General features: G+C 34.4%; 1 protein-coding gene across 2 annotated transcripts in view; it reads left to right on the forward strand.

The window, feature by feature from the left end:
* The window catches only part of kif4 (kinesin family member 4), a 233,219-nt gene extending 209,610 nt beyond the window's left edge, over window positions 1-23,609 (forward strand). The window contains exons 26-31 of one of the 2 annotated variants that reach the window (XM_042748267.1): window positions 993-1,070; window positions 1,216-1,308; window positions 1,405-1,566; window positions 1,748-1,870; window positions 1,962-2,081; window positions 23,148-23,609. In XM_042748267.1, coding sequence (XP_042604201.1) covers window positions 993-1,070; window positions 1,216-1,308; window positions 1,405-1,566; window positions 1,748-1,870; window positions 1,962-2,081; window positions 23,148-23,348 — 777 coding nt within the window. In that variant the 3' untranslated portion in view covers window positions 23,349-23,609. The remainder of the gene's footprint in view (window positions 1-992; window positions 1,071-1,215; window positions 1,309-1,404; window positions 1,567-1,747; window positions 1,871-1,961; window positions 2,082-23,147) is intronic. The other variant, XM_042748268.1, reaches the window with a different exon arrangement.
* The last annotated feature ends 1,243 nt before the right edge of the window (window positions 23,610-24,852 follow it).

A 24,852-nucleotide genomic window follows, 5' to 3' on the forward strand; every position in this document is an offset into this window, starting at 1 on the left:
TACCGATATATTAATTTTTGCTCATATCGGCCATTTTTTTCTTTTTTAAATAGCATAAAAATTAACTAAACAGTTATGGTAAACAGTAAACATGTACTGAACCATACCGCTCGGTGGAAACAAGCCATTCCTGTACCATGCTCAGCCATAGCGTGTGATGTTAAAAACAAGAAAAAGGTGCCTAAACTAGAAAGATCAAAGAAATAGAGTTTGAAAGGTGATGCCTTGTATTGTTGAGTGACATGCTGACAGCCGTAACCCTGAAAATTAAATGTGGAAGAAATATATTTTTATTTATGCATTTATGTTTGCATTTAATTATGCATTTAACGATTTATATATTTCAAAAATTTTTTAATGATTTAATTGAGTAATTTGGCCCTCCATAGACTGGTTGTTCTGTAACAAAAAATATTTTTGAATTTTGGTATAAGTTTCTTTGTGTAATATGTAAAGTGCAATGAAAAAAATAGGGCTGCATGATAAATCGCATGAGATTGTTATGCGCATTTTGTCAGTAAAGCCAGTTCTGTGATTAGTAGTAAATCTATATCACATGCTTTCAGATGGTACGACAGTTAATACACAGAGCTGTAGTTCACTGACAAGCTACGCAATATTGCGTTCATAATCAACGCACTCAAGTCAATTCATCTGTGTATTACATGCTGCTCCATCTGAAAGTATGTAAAGGCGATTTACTAATCTCAGAACCGGCTTTACTGACGAGATGCTCATGACAATTGCATGCGATTTATCATGCAGTCCCAGAAAAAAAGATATATTTTTGGGGTTGATGAGGTATGCAGGCATTGTCTTATTGTACACAATGTGTCAGAGTTACCTATTAAACATTACATCATTCGTCAAGTAAAACAGTGAACGTTTAAAAATATAAGGATAATAAATAAATATATATATATAGTATATATTTTTGTATATATTTTTTATATATATATGTATATATTTATATATATATTACTTTGTCACAGGACGAGGAAATTGAAAAACTGCGAGAACTTAATGATCAGAACAAGAAACTCAAAGATGAAAATGAACAGTACAAACAGGTATAAGCCTTTTTACTCACAAATTTCCTCATACTGTAATTTAGTAAAGTGGTAACTGAATTTATCAATTACGTTTTCCATAATACGTTGTGCAGGCAATATTCTGAAACCTGTAACCTTTTGTTTTGTGGGTGGATCTCCATAGAAATTACTTCTGGCCCAGCTGACAAGTGCAAAGAAAGTGCTCTCTTCTGTGAATGAGTCACCTGATACATCTTTTGAATATGTTCCACCTAAGGTGAATCTCGTTGCTTCAGGCTTTTTGACTATTTTCTCCAGGCCTTCAGGATTTAGACGTCTATTCTGACCACTGTCTTTTTCCCATCCACATCAACCCAAAGCCAAATTCTACTCCACTGCACGGGCACGTCTGCAAGAGCCTATAGATCTTGATGAACTCATCTCTCCGTCAGAGTCTGAGAAAGAAGAGGATGAGTGGCGTCCAGAGAAAAATGACAGAGCACGACGAGGCTCTAAGAAGTCGAAAATGAACGGCGTGAGTTTTGTGACAGTGACACATGGATTGTACATCTTGAATGATACAGTCATGTATATTCACCAGGATATGCTTTGGAGTTTGTTGCAACTTTATATAGCTGTTTCAGATCTGTATAGTGTTTCTTCCTGGAGGATTTCCCTTTTAGCAAGACATTTATGTATGATTCTGTCTTCTACAGTGTGCATGTCGGGGCCGCTGTGTTAACAAGCTTTGTCGCTGCCGCAAGGGAAAAATTACCTGTGGGGAAAACTGTCTCTGTGACCATGAGAAATGTCGCAACATGGAGAACCGTAGCAATGTGGTTAGTAGATTGTTCTTTTAGAGCCAAAATTTGTTAGTTTACCCTGTGGATGGCCAATTCCTTATATTATTACTTCTAATATTGTCCACAGGATCAGACTGAAATAAGTGATTTGTCTAAGGACTCTGCTGCAATTCTTGAGGACCCTACAGCAGTCAGCCCACGAGATGCTACATTTTTTAGACCCCTTAGTGTTCCACCTACTAAGAAGGTAAGATCGAGATTGAAGTATTTTTCTTTTTAAAGGAATAGTTCACTCCAAAAGGAAAGCTGCTATGCTTTTTCATATTTTTCTGTATTTTGCATATTTCCATTTGATGTAATATAGAATTCATACAAGCATCTATATTTAATACATGAACATGTTTCTGTTTGGCTCAACTGTCAAAAATAAAATTATTGAAAAGGAAAACCTAAATAGTTTATTACCATTTTTTAGAAAAACAGATTTGTTAATATATATATATATTTTGGTAGGGTTGTTTGGGGGGAATAATACAAATGGTGCAGACTGTGTCAAGATCAGTAAAATAGCTTTGTAAAATATGAGATGATTTTACCCTTTTATGGCACTGGAAAGTTCACAAACATTTTACAACATTTTCAAAAACAATGATATTTATAAAAAAAAAAGTTATAAAAACAAAATGGCCTAAAAATAAAATATTAAATATAAAAAAAGTTAAAATATAAAGTTTGACTGAATAATTGCTAGTCTATAGTTTCGTTGTATGGTTTTTCCATGTCCGATCTAACTAAAAATCATTGTAGAAGTCAAAAGTACATAAGCCAGAAGTATCTGCAAGAAAAAAGTTAACTATGACCTCATTTTTAATATGTGCTGTTGTCGATTGCCACAAAAATAAGACTGTTAAATAAAATATACATATAGAAGACCAATACATTAGAGAAAAATATCCAATTGTCTATGCAGAGCACACTGTTGTAAGGTCCATTCAAATACTTTAAATTCCGCTCATTCACTAGGAATCTATAGAAATATTTTCACACTTGAAATAGTTAACCCTAGGTCATTCTAAACCCTGACTAAAAGAAATTCTGGTCTCTCTTGCTTTCTGTTTCACACTGGTCATAATTTACCAGAGGTTAACAAAATAAATCCTGGGTATTCATAAAATGACGTATACAACTGGGTTAAAAACAGTGTTTGGAACTATAAGCTAATATGTTTCTCAGAGTCTCGCACCAACCGTTACTGCAAATCTCACAGTCACAAACTCTGTAGTCTGATCATTACCCAGAGGTTATGAATACTACTATTTAATAGGCCCTTCGTGAATGCTGATATTTAAATAGTAGTTCTGTTTAGTCCCATACAGTTGCCAAAGTATAAACTTAAAGCTCAATTAATAATCAGAGTTTATGGCTAGTTCTATTAAGTATGTCGTCACATGCTTGCTAATACCTCAATAGTATTTTTTTCTAGCCACTATAGTTAATATAACTATATAACAACTTGAATTACATTGAGAAAGTAACCAGAAGTTATGGCTTGTACTATGAAATAATAGCCATGCTTTCCATTCCTTCAGTAGTATTATTGTGTAGCCCAGGTGTCGGCAACCTTTTCGGCATGATGTGCCATTTTAAATTTTTCTGGTTAACCACTGTTCCAACACTCCCCCACCCCTCTTTTTTAATGCATTCTGTATTATACATTAATGCTTTGTACAGTAAATACACATTTTTAAGTGATACGATTAAAAAAAAGAAAAACAATAGGCCTATTTGATTTTCATGCAAAAAGTTTCTGAAGATTTTTTCATAAATTGTTTTTAAACTTTTCAAAGGTTTGTTGAATAACAGACATACAGTGTGACTGTACTGAACATCACTGTATGTGTGTGTGAAAAGGCCAATGCATTAAAACCATTCAGTTTAATCCCCGTTCTATGTTAATGCGTTGCTTTAATTGATGCACACTCACAAACACGCAGACCACTGGCACACAGATCTGAGATCACGCTGTTCAAAAAGTAACATTCAGAAACTCAAACTTGTTGTCAGTGCTGCCATGCGAGTTTTATTAAACAATACTGAATCACTACATTATATTTCTCAACGAGGGGGGGTAAAATCGATATTTTTAAGTAACTAAACTCGGCTTCATTGTTTGTAGAGAGAGACAGATGCAGACAATTTACACATCTCTAACTCTCTCTCTCTCTTTCTCTCTCTCTCAAAATGGCCATATTTGAGAGAGAAAAATTCTAGTAGTTTTCATTACTGGATATACAGTCATTTAACATTTCCATCGTAAATGTATCGTTAAAAGTTGACTAATATTAAATGATTTGCTGCTTTATCTTACCTCGTCCCTGTTTAACGTTAAACTGAAGCATCAAGCTCTGCTTCTGTTACCAGTAAACCCCGCCTACTTTGATTTGATTGGCCATGTCAATCATTTCGACATTGACGAGCGCTGTTAGACCGCTAGTCTGCAGTGTCCACATGCATGTTGCTGGTGTAACCCACAGTACCACGGTAAAAGCCAAAGAAGAAGCGGCTCGTCAGAGAAGCATTATAGCCATGACGGTGGCAAATAAATATCAAATCCTTAAATCATTATTTAAAACTACAAAAAGGAGACAACAACGGAACAAGTGAAGATGACATTCTTTTAGTCTCCACAAGGACTTGTACCACGGCAGATCAACATTGTTGGTTCGGGGACATCTAGAGATGTATAATGCTATGTAGTATAATAAATGATAAGACACTTGTTCTTTGCTTTTTTTATTTTATATAAGAAGGTGTAACATTAAAACATATTAAAGTGCACATAAACACACACAATATTCAAGTACATATGGAAGGAGGGGTCCTAGCAGACAAATCACAGTGCCTGGGGTCCGCATAGAATTGACGCGCTGTTAGATTTTTGGAGAGGTGCACGTCAGGCTACCCTAGGTTCGACGCAGAAGTATAAATTGGGCTTAAGGGTGTTTTGGGGGCCTGGAGAAGTTTTGACATGCCCTGACATTTGTGGGTTTTTTTTCTTCAGTTGCTTATAAACACATACATGGCTAAAGTCTGAAAACACTGTATTCAGTACAAACTGGGCTACAACAATATGTAAAAAGCATGTATGTACATGATTGTGTTTTTGAGAAAACAACGTTTGTGTGGTTAGTGAAAAATAACATTTTTAAGTCACTGAAATAAGGTCATAAAACACATACAGAACCTTTGTTCACAAGACTGTCAAACCTGGATCTTGTAGCCTAGAATTTTTGCTTCAGAATGATGTGAAAATCATCGTTTACTCGCTCACAGAAAACAATAGATTGATTTAAATTTTCTAAGACACTTTTTGTTTCGAAAGGGCATATGCGAGTAGGCGATTGACCATGAATATTAGTGTGATTCACACCTGAGTAGACGAGGTCCGCATAATGAGCTGCATAATGAATCTTTCATTCAGGTGTGTGACAGAGGGAAGAGTTACAAAAAAGAATGTGAGGACAAAATAAATGTATACAGATGGTAGACAACCAAAATGGGTACTACCGCCATTACTGCCGCAGGGCCGCGGCGTTAACTGCAAGTCAGTCGCATGTTGAATTCATGCTTGATCTTATGCTTGCTATTGTTATTAAACAGTCATTAAATATAAGGCCTATATATACGGATAAAAAGCTAAATGTTTTCATTTCGGTTCATTCTTGGTTTAAAAAAAATCCTTCAGGTTCCATTTGCAGATCGAAATGAGAACGGTCCAGCATTTAGCAATAATTAATATTAATTCTGTTATTATTCTTGATTTTTCAAACTGCTAACACTTTGCATTTTTGAATTATGCCTTTACGGTGTGGCCAAAAATTTTGTATTTTCTGTTTCAGCTGTTTGATCGCGCTGGTGCCTCGTGCACATTCATTGGAAACAGTAGTCGTTCACCGTGCCATTCGGCGCGAGCAGCGGTCCACTTTGGCATATTTTTGTTAATTATGATTTTTTTTTTTTTTATTTATTTTTTTTTTTTCTCGATACTGAGACACACGCGTGAACTACAAAGCCTATTTTTCCTAATGAATAATAGTTAAGCTTGAAATAGGCAACATCACGAATATGGAAACGTTTGGATTTCTCCCGAATGAGAGCCCAACCTTACCTTATGGTTCGCTTTAAATTATTATTCATTTATTTATTTTTTGGTTTGTTTGTTTATAGCTAAGCCTATATTATTATATACTGCAATTTTATTTATCCATTAGAATTATATATTTGTAATTATTGTTCTGTTCTGATAAATTTGTTCAATTTAAAGGATTTGTTGTAAAGTGAAGAGAACTAAAATATCCTGTTGGCACATTATAACATTATTAGGCCAGCCGTTATTATGAATGTAACAAAATGCAACTTATACATGACTTATATATTTTTTTTCCTCTCACAAACTTTTTAGCCTGTTTTAAAAAATAAATAAAATAAAATAACATGCAGCAAACGAAAATAGGCGATTAATCGGTTAAAATTTGTTACTGTGGGGTAATTATAATTATTATATACTTAGGAACAGAGTCTGGGCCTAATCTAGGCTATCCAGGGTTTTTTTATTTTATTTATTTTCATTGCATCTGAAAATGACTTTGTGCAGCACATTCACTTCGCACGCTCAACCTGCCTCGCGCGTTGCTCAGCTGTGGACGATTTAAAAATGTTTGATATAAAGGTTGCTGTCCATTTTATACAGGAATTGTTCATTTAAAAAAAAAATCTAATTATATTGTTAGTTCTAATTATATTGTTAACACAAGTTCATTTAGGCTATTTAACATGCACTGTGACATTTTACCCTTTTTAACTTATAAACTCCTTGAGATTTTTAAAGTCAGTTTAATAGTATTGAAGTTCAAGTTTTTAAAAAAAAGGTTTTAAATGCTTAAATTATTTCTATCAATTAATAATATGTTATCAGGTTTTAATTGCTTAAATTATTTCTATGAATTAGTAATGTGCTCCTGTAGCTCAAGTGGTAGAGCATTGCGTTGACTAGAGAGTGGTTGTGTGTTAGGTTTTTGTAAAAACATTGTAGGTAAAAATTGATAGCCTGAATGCACTGTAAGTCGCTTTGGATAAAAGCGTCTGCTAAATGCATAAATTTAAATTTAATTTAATTTAAATTTAATAATGTTATCATGTTTATTCTTGTAGAAATTAAGTGTTTATTCTTTAAGAAAATAAGGGAAAAATTAAGGGACAATCCAAATATTATTCATATTTGTTTTGCTTCACCTATTTATGTAAGCTACAATTATTCAAAAAAAAAAAAAAAAAAAAAAACCTTAATGTAATTAAAAGTGCCATCGGCCTGAGTAAATTTGACCATTATAGAATTGTGACTTTAAAGGTTAGTGATTTACGAGGTGAAAATACTGTGAAATTACAAATGTTATGGAATTTTAAAGCATAACAACTGAAGGTCTATGAAACGTTAGCCAATGAAGCATTTTTTTTAAACAATGGCATTTAAAGTTTTGAACTAAAATATTATTTCAACCATATAGCCTGTGAATAAACAAAATGCATACTTTTTAATAAAAGAACACTGAGAGTTTGCTTCTGGTGTTTGGATTTGTACTTCAATATAATGAGCTCCAAGTTTAGGAATAGCCAACACGGGTTTTTTTTATTTCTCTCTCTCTCTCTCCATTTAACTCTCTATTTAACAGCATTAACTTACAATGAAATACATCTTCCTCCAGGTAGACTGAATGTTTTCCTGCCTTGCTAAATGTTGGGCTCATGATCAGTAAGTTGTATTCGCTCAAATTGATTTAGTTAAATCAAAACTTGCCGACTTTGAAGCTGGGTGCAGTTTGCGCGAGTCCCGCGCGCTGTGAAGCGGGAGCAGCTGATGGAGGACTCTGCTTGGTCTTAAAGCCTTCCGCAAACGCTACATTCACAAATAACAATGATTTTCGTAAAATAATGATTAATTATCAATTGATAATTTGTTATTATTATGGTCTTGTGAAAACAATAATATGGGCTGCGGGAAAATAATGAATAAAAAGAGTAGGGCTGCTGTGAGTGCAGGCATGTTTCAACCCAGTAACATGACAACACACCGTTCCTCACAGCCAAAAAAACAGACCGAGTTCAGTTCAGCTGGAGGGGGGGCTGGGGGTTAGTTCTGTATAGCTTGTGGGGGTTGATATAAATGTGTGAATCTCTTGGTCTTTCATATGGACAGTGTCTTATGATGGTATCAAACTTGCAGAACAGGTTTAGATAGGACTCGTCATTTTGGTTTTAGGGCAAACTTTGAAGAAAGGTTTTGATCCACTTTAAATGTTGACTAATGTATAGCGCAATATAGTTTATTAGTTATTATAACTTCAGAGGAAGTTGCCTTAACTCAAAAAAAAATAAATAAATAAATAAATTCGCAATTTTATTCTGTTGCGTTAATTTTTTTTTGTTTCGTCTAAACAATATTTTTTTTAGACTATGAAATATAAATTCTCACAGAATGTAGCCTTTTCATAACCAATATATTGAACCATCTCTTTATGTTTTTCTAAATCCCAAACAGAGTCATAATAGAAAAGACATCAGTATGAGCGCATCTATGATAGTTGAACAAAGTGCAGATAAAAATATTTTTAGGCTTTTTTAGATTTGGGACAAAGTGACAAAGGGCTCAAGATACACATGCGTTACCAGATGGATTAAGCTGTTTTCATGATCCGAAAAAAAAACATTTTGAAGCAGTTTTTGGAGACAGTGAGATTATTAATTATTACTCTTCCGGCAACTTTTATTTGAACTTGGTTTCAGAGGAACATGCTGAGTGTTGCGCTCCTCCTGAAGTCAACAACAATCTCCGTCTTCTGTTGTTGTCACTGCACCACCCGGCCAGGCGGCTACCTCGCTCCTGTAGTTTGTCTCATCTCTTTTACAATGCAAACAAACCAGAAGCAACAATATCTGCAGATGGTGCTGGAAGGGTTGGCCTGATTCTCCAAAAAAAATTAATTTTATTTCAATTTTCGAACTGAAGTCTACAATTTTCTTTTTTTGGTTTTTTTGTTTTTGAGGAATATTTAGTTTTTAGACCGTTCTGAAAGAAGAATTTATGCAAACACGTATAAAATGCTTTAAAAACTATTAGCTATTCTGCCTCCCATGTAAGATTTTTCTAGTTACTAGTCGTTCATTTGTCATTATTCAACTAATCGCAGGTTTATATTACATTTACATCTATAATCCATAATGAGCCTTAATATATTTCGCGCTCAAGCACATGCATTAAGTTCCCCCAAAGCACAGGCAGAAGTAGCCCAATAATTGTAAAAAAGGAGACATTTTAATTATTTATTAATAAACAAATGTTTTCTTGTCGGCTGCAAGATGAAATTCACAGTGCTGACTCTCTCCACATGGACGCGCCTTTAAAAGAGAAATACAACCTTCACAGATTTCGTTCTGAATTGATTCGTTTAAAAGACATTTCAAGCTTTCTGTAGATATATTTATCATGTATGTGAGACACCACAATTTTAAGTTAATTCATTATCAGGAAAAAATTCAAGTGATCTAGAGGGCACCTCCCTGTCATGAATGCGGATTAATAATTTTCGCACAAACACTTAAATATGAATAATTATTCACATTTTGCTATATGCATTACAACGTAAATTTGTCATTATTCAAACTAATCGCAGGTTTTTTACATTTGCAATTATCCAAAATAAAACCAAGCACAAGATTTGTAATGAAGATAAAACAAATAAGAATAATGCTGCTCATGTACTCAGCATCACTCGCGCCGCGCAAATCTTGCACACAGACATTTTTACACACCTGCATTTAAATGCGGCTGCAATTTTTTTTTTTTTTTTTACTTAAATTCTATGTAAGCAAGTAACGGTGCATGCCCTTTTTAAAATCACTGAAGTTGTCTATTAATGAAGCTCTTTTTTACATCATTTGCACTTTGGTGATTATAATGAGAGAACTTGAGTTTAATCGTGAGGACGTTTTATTAATCTGTCCATTCTTTAGAATTTCAGTGATTTAGCTAAATCGTGCAGGTTTAATTTATTCGTTTCTTGTTTTAATTAGGTCTAAATAATGGGAACGAGTTTTAAATTATACAGTGCCTCACGTTTTACTAAAATAAAGAAAGTAAATTTATAAAACACGCAACAATTTCTTAATCAGTGTACAGACAAATATATTTTCCCAAGAAGTTGTCTGTCAAAATAAAGGACAGGTAACGAATAACAAAAATGCATGTTGTTTTATTAAAGGAATTTTAAAATATAAATTAAAATATAGGCCTAATATATGAGAATATTGACATTTTGCATATAAATCCATGTAGCCTAGCTCACTAAAATAGGCTACCACTTTTAATGCTCTGATGCAAAGTAAACCACAATTTATTTTGAATAATATAACACATAATTCATTTTATATAAATAATACTGCACACCTATTAAATGTGTCAAATCTAAAATATGGTGTAATACTGTGTAGCTTAGAGAAAATATAAGCACAGGCTCAGGCACAGGCTTGACATTTATCCTGCTTGAATTCATTCTAAGAAATGCACATAACTTCATAATTACCAAACTTTCATCTGTGAATATTAAATATTTTAACTATAGTGTTTTTCTTTCATTTTCCCTGACTGCAGCCTTCAAATGTAACACATCAACGAGGCAAAGCGGTCGTCTATTTGCAAAAATGTGCTTTGATGCGCTTGTTTGAAAACTTGTGATTAAAGCGCCACTCAGCGGTCAAAAGCTGCAAATGCACTTTGCAGACGCCGTGGCGGCGGTACGAGCGGCGGTAGAAGCAACGTTTTGGATGTCCACCTACTGTATATTTTTGTTTGTAGTTTATTAAGAATATATTTAATTATACCACAAAATAACTTGAGATTCACTTGCGAGTGCATTTAAACAGTTTATTAGGAAAAATCAAAGCTGAATTTTTAGCATCATTACTCCTATCACACGATCCTTCAGAAATCATTCTAATATTCTGATTTGTTACTAAAAAAAAACATTTATTATTATTAATGTTGAAAAGAGATTTTGGACTTTTTTTTTTTGTGGATGGTCTCATTCTGTTTGTGACACTGTATGCTACAAATCCATGTTGTTTTTTACTACCAAGACGCGGTTTTTTTGAGCACAAGTAACTTCATAATGGATACAAACAATAACTCTTCCCGAAGAAATGTGACGTAAACAAAGGAATAACCATCCATATTACAACATTATTGTTTCGTTGGACTAAAAGTGGTCTATGGGGTGTTGTTCAGTGGACCCTTGCCTTTCTAACTAAACCGGGATTTACAGCAGTGGATGCGTTTTTGACTCGTTATTAGGATGAATCTGGTACGTACTGCATTTTTATTATGCATGTTTTTATGTGTACTGCTTACACAAATTTAGCAAATACATTCCTTATTAAGCTTTCCACTGAAAAACAGTGATCTATTGTCGATGCTTGAAGCTTAGACCTTTAGAATAATATATAGTTTGTCAAGTTTAATTATGTCCCTTTTCATTTAATCTATTCATAAACATTGACGCCAGCGTCGAGGTGTGGGTTATCAGGTTAAGTAGATAGGGGGTGCATTCCCTTCAAAACCAAAGGTAATTCACTGTGTCTTCAGTGGCTCAGAGGTTGGGAGTAAATGAGGACTGCTGTATTCATTATTACTTACAACAACAAAACGCCTCAAACGCTTAGGACACATTCTGCTCTGTCGTCGAAACAATGGTGGTCTGATGACAGCTCACTCAGGGCAGGTCTAAGGTAAAACACCAGTGTCAATCAACAATCATGGGAGGGGCCTGGATCTGTGTGACATCACACAGCCAAGTATCTGAGAAGAGCTTGATTTGAGAAAGGGGATATTACTCACAGGGATTAAAAAAAACACTGGGTGGATTTTTTATCATTATAGGGTGGATGTGTACTAACACTGCCAACACACATTTATGTTCAAACAACATGTAAAAGTGAATTTTGCATCCGATGACCCCTCTAACCCTGGATACAGATTTAACAAAATCTGTTAGAGCCAATCGTTTCAGAATAAGTCAGAATAATATCAAATGCCAGTGTGTAGTCGTCCAAGAGGAAAATATACATACAGTAGGTGGCCAACCAGAGTGTGCTTTCTACCGCTGCGAGCGCCGCCGCCACATCTGCAAAGTGCATTTGCAGCTTTTGACCGCTGAGTGGTGCTTTAACCACAAGTTATCAAACAAATGCATCAAAGCACATTTTCGCAAATAGCCGTCAGCTTTGCCTGGCTGGTGTGGTACATTTGACGGCTGCAGTCAGAGGAAAAGAAAAACACTGTAGTTAAAATATTTAATATTCACAGATGAAACTTTAGTAGCCTACTTAAGTTATATTCGTTTCTTAGAATGAATAAAACAGAATAAAACACGCACATACTTTATTCGTTACGTGTCATTTATTTTGACCGATAATTACTTGGGGAAAAGATATCTGTCTGTACACTGATTAAAAAACTATTGCCTGTTTTATAAATTATTTCCATTATTTTAGTAAAATGTAAGGCACTGAATAATTTCGCTCCCATTATTTAGGCCAAACTAAAACAAGAAACGAATAAATTAAACCTGGCCACGATTTAGCTAAATCATTGAAACTGAAAAGAATGGATGGATTAATAAAATGTCCTCATGTTTAAACTAAGGTTCTCATTATAATCAACAAAGTGCACATGATGTAAAAAAGAGCTTCATTAATTGACAACTTCAGTGATTTTAAAGGGAGCCATCTTTACTTGCTTTCATACAATTTAATTAAAACTCAAAAAAAAAAAAAAAAACTTGCAGCCGCATTTAAATGCAGGAGTGTATTCTATTCCTTAAAATATCAGGTGCATATCAGTGCAAGATTTACACAACGTGCATGAAGCTGAGTGTGACGCACAACATTTATTCTTATTTGTCTACATATCTTTTCTTCATTACAAATCTTATGGTTTTATTTTGTATCATTGCATGTAAAAAATAATTAACTTTGTAATGCATATTCAAAATGTGAAACTGCAATCTTATTCGCAGTCTATAGCATTTTATAGTTATTTGTACAATAATATCTAACTTAACCTGCTTTGTATCTTAATTATTTAATGTAAAAGAGATTTATAAAAACAATCAAAATCAATGAATTGGAGCGGCATCAGCCATTAGATCATTTTAAAACGTCAAATAGCCTTTAATTTACAGGTTATAACCGCATCTGTCTCGGTTGTAGACTTGTGAAGATTTATTTTTAATGCGTATCCCATACTGTAACCTAAAAGAAATGTGCTCTTTTACTATTCATATTCAAGTGTTTGTGCTGACAACTGATGTGCATGCATGACAGGGAAGCGCCCTCGTGATCAACCCCCCCCCCCCCCTCCTAATAATGAAATAACTTAAAACTGGGGTGCCTTACATACATGAGAAATTTATCTACAGAAATCTTGAAATGTCTTCTTTTAAACAAACCAATTCAAAATGAAAGCAAATACTCCCTGATTATGCGCATCCTGTGGAGATGAGAGTCAGCACCGTGAATGTCATCTTGCAGCCGACAAGAAAACATTAGTTTATTAATAAATAATTAAAATGTCTCCTTTTTCACAATTATTAGGCTACTTCTGCCTGTGCTTTGTGGCAAACTTAATGTGTGTGCTTGAGCGCGGAATATATTAAGGCTCATTATTGATTAGACCGTTAATTTAATATAAATGTGCGATAAGTTGAATAATGACTTAAATGAACAACTAGTAGTAACTAGAAAAATCTTACGTGAGGGGCAGACCTATTAAATACCCTCTAGACATCTGTTAAAATTTTTAAAGCATTTTATACACGTTCTGCTTTAAGAACGGTCCGTAATGGAGAGATGCCTTATCTTTGATTTTTCCTCTGAAACACAAAAACGAAAATGAAATAAAATTGATATTTTATGTTTTGAGAATGGTCAACCCTTCTCCATTCTGCAGATATTGTTGCTTCTGGTTTGTGCATTGTAAATCACAGAAAGTCTACAAAATGTTCTCTCAATATACTTTTAATGTCGCAAAATATTTTTACATTTGCATTGCCAAAATGACTGCAGCATTGCTGCGTACAATTAAAACTGAAAATAGTACAAAGCAGCATAGGCTATAGGCCTACATTAAGAACAAAAGTTTTTGTCTCTTTGGCAGATGCATGTCTCTTTCGCCAATTTCTTTGTCTCTCTCTCAGAAGTGCCTCACCTCTCCTGCGATAAAAACAAAACATATTATATTGTATGTAATACTCTTTAGGCCTATTCAGTTTCAAAAATTGCAAAAGCCAAACTCAACGATGCATGAAAACAATTTGCATAAACCTGCTCTGCAACTTTGAAACCCTCATCAGACACTGTCCATATGAAAGAGCAAGAGATTCACACCTTTATTTTTCAACCCCCACAAGCTATACAGAACTACCCCCAAACCCCAACCCTGGACTGAATTCAGTCGCTACTGGTTATAGTGTAAAATGGACACGCTCTGTTTAAAAAAAAATTATTGTGTAACATAAACCAGCCATCTGCAGAGGACATTTGTATTAATCATTTTATATATAATTTTATTATATATAAATAGAGAAAAAAACAACAACAACCCGGGATTTGAGCCTGTGTTGTTAAAATCACTAACTTGATAAACAAAACTTCCCTTCTCCAGACACGCTCTTCATTCATCTCACTTCGCAATAATAAAAATAACCGTGTCATCAGGCAGATAATTCTTGTGTGTTTATTATAGTGTTTAAATGCTTATCATTTATATATGTGGGTGTCTGTATATATATATATATATATATAAAACCCGGGCCTGATATATTTTGGCTAATCGAGAGCACCAAGAGGATTCCTACGTGTTGTCATGCTGCTGGGTTGAAATATGAATACTCTGCCAGCTGCTCCCGCTTCACAGCGAACGCAACCCGCACTAATTGCACCCAGGTTCAAAGTCCACAAGTTTTGATTTTACTAAATCAGTTTGGGCGAATGCAACTTATTTATCAAGAGCCCAACATTTAGCAAGGCAGGAAAACATTCAGTCTACCTGAAGGAAGACAAATTTCTTTGTAAATTAATGCTGTTAAATAGAGAGAGAGAAAAATACATTGAAAAAAACAAACAAACAAAAACCTAGTGTTGGCTTTTCTTAAACTTGGACCTCATTATATTGAAGTATCAATCCAAACACAAGAAGCAACCTACACTCTTTAATTGTTCTTTCATTGAAAAGTATGCATTTTTATTCATTCACAGGCTATATGGTTGAAATAATGTTTTACTTCAAAACTTTAAGTGCCATTGTTTAAAAAAAATGCTTTATTGACTGACGTTTCATAAACCTTCAGTTTTTTTTTATTTTTTATATATATACTAGATTTAACTTGAATCTCAATACTATTAAACTGACTTTAAAATCTCAAGGAGTTTATAATTTGAAACGGGTGAAAATGTCACAGTGCATGTTAAATATCCTAAATGAATTTGTATCTTGTATAGTAGCTAACTGAAGACCTTGATTACATGTTACTATGAAACTAACAATATAATTTGATTGTTTTTTAAAATGAGCAATTCCTGTATAAAACCTTTGTCAAACATACAAACAAAAATAAATTGTCCACAGATAAGCAACGCAGCAGGCAGGTTCTGCGCCAGAGCGCACAAAGTGAATGTGCATGCACAATTTTTAGGGAGGAGGAGGCTTTTTTGTTTCTTAAAGTAATTTTCAGATGCAATGGAGAAAAAAAATGGGATAAACACAAACATGAAACTTGTAAATAGTTAACAACATAGTCTAGATTAACCCACAGTAACAAAACCTAACCGATTAATCACCTATTTTCGTTTGCTGCATGTTTTTTTAAAAACACGCTAAAAATAAATTACGTTTTTGAGAGGGGGAAAAAAATGTCATGTATAAGTCGCATTTTATTACATTCAGAAATAATAACGGCAGGCCTAATAATGTAATAATGTACCAACAGGATATTTTTTAGTTCCCCTCACTTTAAAACAAATCCTTTAAATTTAACTATCAGAACAGAACAAGAATTAAAAATATATAATTCTAATGGATAAATATAATTGCAGTATTTAATAATATAGGCTTAGCTATAAACAAACAAAAACAAATAATAATAATTTAAAGCGAAACATAATGTAAGGTTGGGCTTACCTCTTTCATTCCGGACAAATACAAACGTTTCCATATTCGTGATGTTGGGCATTTTGAAGCTGAACTATTATTTATTAGGTAAAATAGGCTTTATAGTTCACGCGTGTTTCAGTATCGACGGAAAAAAATCATAATGAGCAAAAATATGCCAAAGTGGCTACTCACGCCGAATGGCACGGTGAACGGCTGTGCTGTTTCCAATGAATATATGTGCTTGAGGCACCAGCGCGATCAAACAGCTGAAACAGATAATACTATATTTTAATATACACAGTAAAGGCATAATGTGAAACTGCAAAGTGTTAGCAGTTTGAAAAATAATAACAGCAGAGTTAATAAGAATTATTTCTAAATGCTAGACCGTTCTCATTTCGTTTTGCATATGGAACCTGAAGGATTTTTTTTTTTTTTTTGCCAAGAACAAACTGAAATGAAAACATTTACCTTTTAATCTGTGTGTATATGTGTCAATGTGTGTGTGTGTGTGTGTGTGTATATATATATATATATATATATATATATTTATTAAGAATTGTTTGTTTATTATGGATAGTTTTCATTTAGAGCTTTTGTGTATATGTATTTATTTTATTTTTTGTTGCGTTGGCTTTAGGATGGATACTTTGTGTTTTGGGTTTTATTTTATTTTTTTTTTCTAATGGTTTTTAAGTATGTTACAATGTTATATTATAATGTTATTGTTGTTTTACTTCCTCGTTTCATCTCCGTTTACAAACCAAAATTTTACAATTACAGTCAGTTTGCAACGCGTGCCTTTGCGCCACCTGGTGGTAGTTTTGCAAATAACTTTAACATGCGACTGACTTGCAGTTAACGCTGTGGCGGCGGTACATGCGGCGGTATTTTTGTTGTCCATTTTGGTTGTCCACCTACTGTACCTGACTGAATGAAATATATCTGGTTACATATTTACATAAAATATAATTCTTTTGAAACCTTTTCTTGAGCACAAAGACCAAAATAAACATTCTCCAAATGGATGCATAAAATGACAGTTGGAAGGTGCATTGGCTAGGATCAAAGACCAGCAGACTTCGTACTCTGTTGAGGAACAACAGGTAATTTCTCTGAAAATATCTCTGAACATTTTTTTTTTTTAGTCTATTTCTTTGTACATGAGACCATTGTACTAGTCTGAGACATTTTGATATTAGTATTATTCTGAGTGAGCTGAGTAAAGGGAAGGAAGTGGGGCAGAAGGAACAAATGTGTAAAGGAGGAGGTGTTTAAAATGACGTATATTTATTTGACTTTGTTTACATAGCAACAGAATACGATTGTCAATCCTGTATCTAAGTCTTCCATGCAATTGTTTTAATATACATTTAAGTTGTTTAATTAGGTTATTTAGGATAATGGAGTGACAACCACATTCTATAAATGAGGTCATACTCATACATTTTCTGGATTCACAACCACATTTTTGGCAAACTTGTGCTGTGAACTAAAAAGGACTCAACAATTATTCTGTCATGTAATACAGTGAGCCAGTCTGTGCGAAGTATGCATGTTTAGCAGGTGGTGCAGGTTTTGTGTTTAAAAAAATCACAAATGCAGATATGAGTAGTGTGTTTTCTGGTTGTTTTAGATCAAGTCACGGTCTTCCACTGGAGCTCTAACTTTATTACCCCCCCCCCTCAAAAATAGTGACATTACCACCTTGTTACTAAAAAAAATAATTTTAGCTATTCATTACACAAGCTATTTATTACTAAATTACAGGGTAGCGCTGACCAGTTCTTGTGCTGTTAAATGTTTCTATGAATGCACAATCACGTCTCTACATGTGTTTGTTTACTCATGCTTCAATGCTTCAGGCAATACATTACATTTACATTTATGATTTTAGCAGACACTTTTATCCAAACCAATAATAATTTTAAAAGAAAGTTGTTAAACATGTAGTTTTTAAACTACAACTTGACAATTTAAGTCTGGGTGAAGCTTAAATCATTGATTCTCAAAAATATCTTAAAGGGGTGATTGACTGGGGTTTTTCTTTCTAGGCTTGATTGTGTTTATGGGGTGTAGTCTAAGGCCCTGTTTACACTAGTGTGTTTTCGTTTTAAAAAAAGGACGTTTTAGAATGAAAACTATCCTTGTCTACCCTGGCGTTTCCGCTGCATTTCAGAAACTATCTGTCTACACTACACAACCGAAAAAGCATGTCATGAGACCATTCATGCTGGTACAACCATAGCTATGTATACGTAGATTCCCTATTATTTAGATGGCAGATGTGTCTACTTGCTTGGAGTGTTCGAATGGGGTATCTGCCTATACATATCTATGGGTACAAGAATGAGCATGATTGTTATTGTTTACACGGTCGTCAAGGGTACGCAGAGCGAATGTGGGCAGCCATGCCATCGTTTTCGAAAGTCTCCGTTTTGGTCAGTTTACACTGAAAAGCAACCCTGTAGTTTACAAACTAAAACGAGTCTGCAGCATTTTCAGAAGTCTCTGTTTTCGAGGGTAAAAAATGCCGGAGTAGTGTAAACAATAGGCGTAACTGTAGCAAAAGTTATATGTTTTAAAACGGAAACGCACTAGTGCAATGAGGGCCTAACGTGTTAATGCTTTGTTTAAAAAAACAAACAAAAAAATTTTTTATTTCACATAATTTACCTTTATTCTACACCGCTTTGCCCCTTCTTCGATAAACACGCAGATGATTTCCTGGTTTTACCAGGACAGCCAGGCACAAGAACAGTTTCTTCCCCCAGGCAATCTACCTCATGAACAGTTAAATGTTCCCCACTTATGCAATAAAAATGTGCCATATCCTAGTACACCCCTGCATCTTACTCGCTTCTTACTCAATTCTATTCCATTATCATCTATAGCACAACTGTTTATACAGTTTATTTATTTGCAATATTTTTTTTTTTTTGTCTGTGTGTTGTTGTCTCTGTGTACTGGAAGCTTATGTCACTAAAACAAATTCCTTGTATGCCCAATACATGCCAATAAAGCTCTTTCTGATTCTGATTATGAAGCCCCTCCCTCAGAAATACCTTACAGCCCCTTACAGATAATTGGGTTGGTTTAACAGGTGTAAATATATAACAGTAATTACAGTTATAATTACAGTGGATAGCTGTACACATGCAGATTTAATACGGATCAGAATATTTAATTCACACAGTGAAGACTGTGCAGTGTTTTTATATATGATTCAACTTCTGTAGCATGTTGTACCCGAACCTTTTTTTTTTTTTGTCATGTATGACTATTGTAGATCTATAGTGTCATGCATATGGTAAATGTGGTATCCTAATTATAAAAATAACATCACAAACTTTCCACGAAATTATGGAAATTACGGGCATTTTGTCATTTTGATTGCAAAAAAATGCATTAAAGCCAAATAAAAATGCGAAGTTATTCAATTCAATTCAAGTTTATTTGTATAGCGCTTTTTACGATACAGATCATTGCAAAGCAACTTTACAGAAAATTAAGTTTCTACAATATTTAGTAGTAGCTTATCAGTGGTGACTGTCAGTTTGTGTATACGGCAGAAATGTTCAGAAAAATCAATTAAAGACGTAAACAAACAGACGATTAACACTATTAACAGCAATTATGCAATCAAACTTATAGCAAAATGTGGTAGTTCTGTATGTTGTCTCTGGGTTAGCATCATCTGAGGTCCTCTGAGGGGTTGGCATCATCTCTTCTCAGGTGTTCTGGATCCAGACTGGATCCAGACTGGAGCTTGTGTAAATCCCGTGGCAAAACAGAGAAACAAATAGAGACATAATTAGCGTAGCTGCTGTTCCAGCCAAGTAAAATTAATTAGTTTAACCCAAGTTAAAGAATAATAATGCGCATTTGATCAGATATAACTGCAGTCCAAAATTATGAGATGCATTATTTGAATGCTTGGCCAAAGAGGTGTGTTTTTAATCTTGATTTAAACAGAGAAAGTGTGTCTGAGCCCCGAACATTATCAGGAAGGCTATTCCAGAGTCTGGGAGCCAAATGCGAAAAAGCTCTACCTCCTTTAGTGGACTTTGCTATCCTAGGTACTATCAAAAGTCCAGCGTTTTGTGACCTTAGGGAGCGTGATGGGTTGTAGCGTGGTAGAAGACTAGTTCTTCCATTAAGGGCCTTATAAGTAAGTAATAATATTTTGTAACTGATACGGAAATTAATAGGTAGCCAGTGCAGAGACTGTAAAATTGGGGTAATATGATCATATTTTCTTGACCTGGTAAGGACTCTAGCCGCTGCATTTTGGACTACCTGTAGCTTGTTTATTGAGGATGCAGGACAAACACCTAGAAGTGCATTACAATAGTCCAGTCTAGAGGTCATGAATGCATGAACTAGCTTTTCTGCATCAGGAACAGGTAACTTGTTTCGTAGCTTGGCAATGTTTCTAAGATGGAAGAATGCTGTTTTTGTAACATGGGAAATATGATTGTCAAAAGACAAGTTACTGTCTAATATAACACCCAGAATTTTGACAGTAGAGGAAGTAACAGTACATCCGTCTAATTGCAAATTGTAGTCTACGAGATTCTGTGTGATGTTTTCTGGTCATATCTCTGTAATATCTGAATTTAATAGGAGAAAATTATTGGTCATCCAATCTTTTACATTTTTAACACACTCTGTTAGCTTAGATAGTTTTAAAGTTTCATCTGGTCTTGTTGAGATATATAGTTGAGTATCATCAGCATAACAGTGGAAACTAATCCCGTATTTTCTAATGATATTACCAAGGGGCAACATGTATATTGAAAATAGCAGAGGACCTAGGACAGATCCTTGTGGCACTCTATATTTTACTGGTGATAAATGAGATGACTCCCCATTTAGATAAACAAAGTGGTAGCGATTGGACAGGTAGGATCTAAACCATCTTAAAGCCTGCCCTTGGATACCTTTATAGTTTTGTAATCTATCTATGAGTATGTCGTGATCTATGGTGTTCGAACGCAGCACTAAGATCAAGTAAAACTAGCAATGAGATGCAGCCTTGATCTGAAGCAAGAAGCAAGTCATTTGTAATTTTAACAAGTGCAGTTTCTGTGCTATGATGGGGCCTGAAACCCGAATGAAATTCTTCATAGAGATCATTTTTTTGCAGGTAGGAGTACAATTGAGCAGACTCAACTTTTTCTAAAATTTTAGACATAAAGGGAAGATTTGAAATGGGTCTGTAATTTGCCAGTTCACTAGGATCTAGTTGTGGTTTCTTAATAAGAGGCTTAATAACCGCCAGCTTGAATGGTTTTTGGGACGTGACCTAAAGTTAACGACGAGTTAATAATATTGAGAATCGTTTTTTTTTCTGCTACAGGTAACAACTCTTTCAGTAATTTAGTGGGTACAGGATCTAATAAACATGTTGTTGGTTTAGATGCAGTGATAAGTTTATTTAGCTCTTCCTGTCCTATAGTTGTAAAGCACTGCAGTTTATCTTTGGGTGCGATGGATAAAACTAAAATATTAGATGCTGTGGAATCTACATTTGTTATTGTATTTCTGATGTTATCTATTTTATCAGTGAAGAAATTCATAAAGTCATTACTATTTAACTGTGAGGGAATATTTAGATCGGGTGGCGTCTGGTTATTTGTTAATCTAGCCACTGTGCTAAATAAAAACCTTGGATTGTTTTGGTGTTTTTATATGAGTTTGTGGATATGCTCGGCCCTGGCAGTTTTTAGAGCCTGTCTATAGCTGGACATACTGTTTTTCCACGCAATTCTAAAAACTTCCAAGTTTTTCTCCATTTGCGCTCAAGACTACGAGTTTCTTTCTTGAGAGAGTGGGTATTAGTGTTGTACCATGGCACAGTACGTTTTTCTCTAACCTTTTTCAATTTGATGGGGGCAACAGCTTCTAATGTATTAGAGAAGATAGTGCCCATGTTGCCAGTCATTTTGTCCAGTTCATGCGTATTTATGGGTACACAGAGCAGTTGAGATAAATCAGGCAGGTTATTTGCGAATCTGTCTTTGGTGGCTGGAACAATAGTTCTGCCCGGACGATAACGCGAAGCTATATAGTTACTATTATCAATATGCAAAATGCACGATACAAGGAAATGGTCAGTAACATCATCACTTTGAGGTACGATATCTATGTCATCGATTCCATGCGATATAATTAAATCTAGCGTATGATTAAAACGATGAGTGGGCCCGGTGACATTTTGCTTTACTCCAAAACAGTTTAATAAGTTTGTAAACGCAAGTCCTAATGCATCATTTGTATTATCAATATGAATGTTAAAATCTCCGAAAATTAGCACTTTATCAGCGGTAACCAATAGGTCTGAGAGGAATTCTCCAAATTCTTTTAGGAATTCTGTATTATTCAGAAGTTATGAAATTTATTTACAAATAATACATTGAGACAATTGCCGTTTTATATACCCAGAACAAATTATATCACGTTTAACCAGAGACGAAGAAGCCACAAGAACTGGCTTAGATGAGGCTGTTCTCTGCTGGTATGCTAAATGACCATGGATGCCCTCTAGCTCACATCTCCAAAAAAAATTTAAGCAAATTTTCAAATAAGTGATATCTTAATAACTAGAAATAAACCTCATATTCTATAGAAATAAACTAGAATTTTTAAATGCTCAGTGTTCATGTGTAGGCAATTGAAAATTTATCTGTGCTAAACTTTTACTTACCCTAGCTCAAACGATGACAAGTGAAATCTGGCAATTTATTAGTAATGGGATAATGATAGACATTTAGTCGCCTAGCTCAAAACTGAGTTGCATATGACAGTGATTTACTTGCCGTGTAGATGGCTGCATGATAAGATTTAATACCACATTATCTTCTTAAGCCAACATGATATATATACAGAATGTTTAAAAATATATATATTTTTCTTTATCTTGAACACTATTTTATTTTACCTAGAAAATATAATACTGGTTTGGGATGTCATGAAAATTATTGGGAATAAATGACAGGCTTTCATTTCTGTGTGTGCTAAAGTCAAACACTTTTTTTGTTGTACCATGAGAAGGAGATTGGAGACATGGGGCACCTGCCTGCAGATCTGAAGCTTGAAAAGAAACCAGTTCCTGCTGACAACGAGAGTGACAGTGATGACTCTGAAGTGATGAACAGCACTTCCAGCTTTCTCCGGAGTAAAAAGAGAGGTCTAAATAATTTCAAAAACAGCTTTTTCTCTGGTTGCACACCCATCCGTGAAGAACATTAGCATTACAGTAGTAAAATGTGCTAACTTGTTTTTGTCTTTTTCATGTGGTTTAAATGTATACAGTTGTTTAAATTAGTAATTGTAATCTAGGTTTGTGAAATATGCCATTCATTTGTAAAAATGGTTAATGCACTAACAATATGAACTGCTCATGTCATGGATTATTTTATAGTCTTTTAAGCAATTTGACACTTGAAAGTCTGGGTTGCAGATGTTATTTCTATTAAAAATCTAGTGACTTTAATAAATGGTTCATTTTAATTTTGTTGTTGTTTATTACTTAACATTGCTATGATAAAATATCTAAATACACTATTCATTCACTATTCAGCGAAAAGCACTTAGAGCATAAGGTTGCAACATGCAACTTGAATTTTGGTAGTCAGCCACATCAGTAAAACAAGCCAAAGCAAAATTAGGCTAGTAGGCATGTGGAGATTACACACATGGACTGGGTAGTCAACACCTTCAGGGATGGCAGAGCGGAGTCTGTCAAGGGAAAGACACAAGCTCACCAAAAGGGGAAACGTACCTTCAGTGGTGGAGGTAACGAATTACAACTACTCACGTTACAGTAATTAAATAGTTTTTTCGGGTACTTGTACTTTTTTGAGTGTATTTTTAAAGCTGTACTTTTACTTGTACTTGAACACAAATTAAGCAAAATAATCTACTTCGTTACTTTTAAACCATAGTTCGTTACTGAGTACACCCACAATTTGAATTGATATTCAAACCTTTGACAGCACTTCAGTAGCCAATAAAGATATCCGATCGTAAAGGGACCAATAAAAGCACTGATATCTGAACAGGGAAAAGTGCCAGAGAGAATATAGGGTGGCTTATGGTCAAAAATTTGATTGATGAGAGTCATAAAAGACATCTGTTTGGACCCCCCCCCACCCCTACCTGTACAGCCTCCGTGTGTGACCTTTTTATGAACCTAAAAGGAATTTGGCGGGAGGGAAAAGTGTTTTTGTGTGTGTGGCAATTTGAAAACTGTTCAAAACTATGTGCTTTAAACTTTAAAATGTGAAAACGTGAAAATGGTATACGGGAAGTTTTTATTAAGGTTTACATACACAATGCATTTCAAGAAAAAGGTTATAAACATAGACGAAATAGAAACAGTGTAATGATCTTTTTTTGTACTCGGAAAAGGGTAAAAAAGGTTCAAGGTATGTATTTAAGAGTTGTTAAAACAATTTAAAAAGGTGTTAAAGTTTTACGAATTAAAAAAGAAAACTAGGTTACTGATTATCTATCTACAGTATCTATCTAAAATAAACAACTCGTGAGAGTCAAAGCTTGTAACATTACAATTTAAAAAGGTGTTAGAGTTTGTTAGCAGTTAGAAAAGAAAACTAGGTTACAGAGTTTTTTGCATTTGTATCTTACCTCAAACTAGAACAAAAAAAAGAAGCGAACGTAAAGCAAACGGTAGTTTTTCAATGATACAAATCAGGAAAAGTTAGCGTTTTGTCACACCGGCAGAAAAAAGTTA

Source organism: Cyprinus carpio, chromosome B21 (assembly GCF_018340385.1).
Source record: "Cyprinus carpio isolate SPL01 chromosome B21, ASM1834038v1, whole genome shotgun sequence".
NCBI classification, from domain to species: Eukaryota; Metazoa; Chordata; class Actinopteri; order Cypriniformes; family Cyprinidae; genus Cyprinus; species Cyprinus carpio.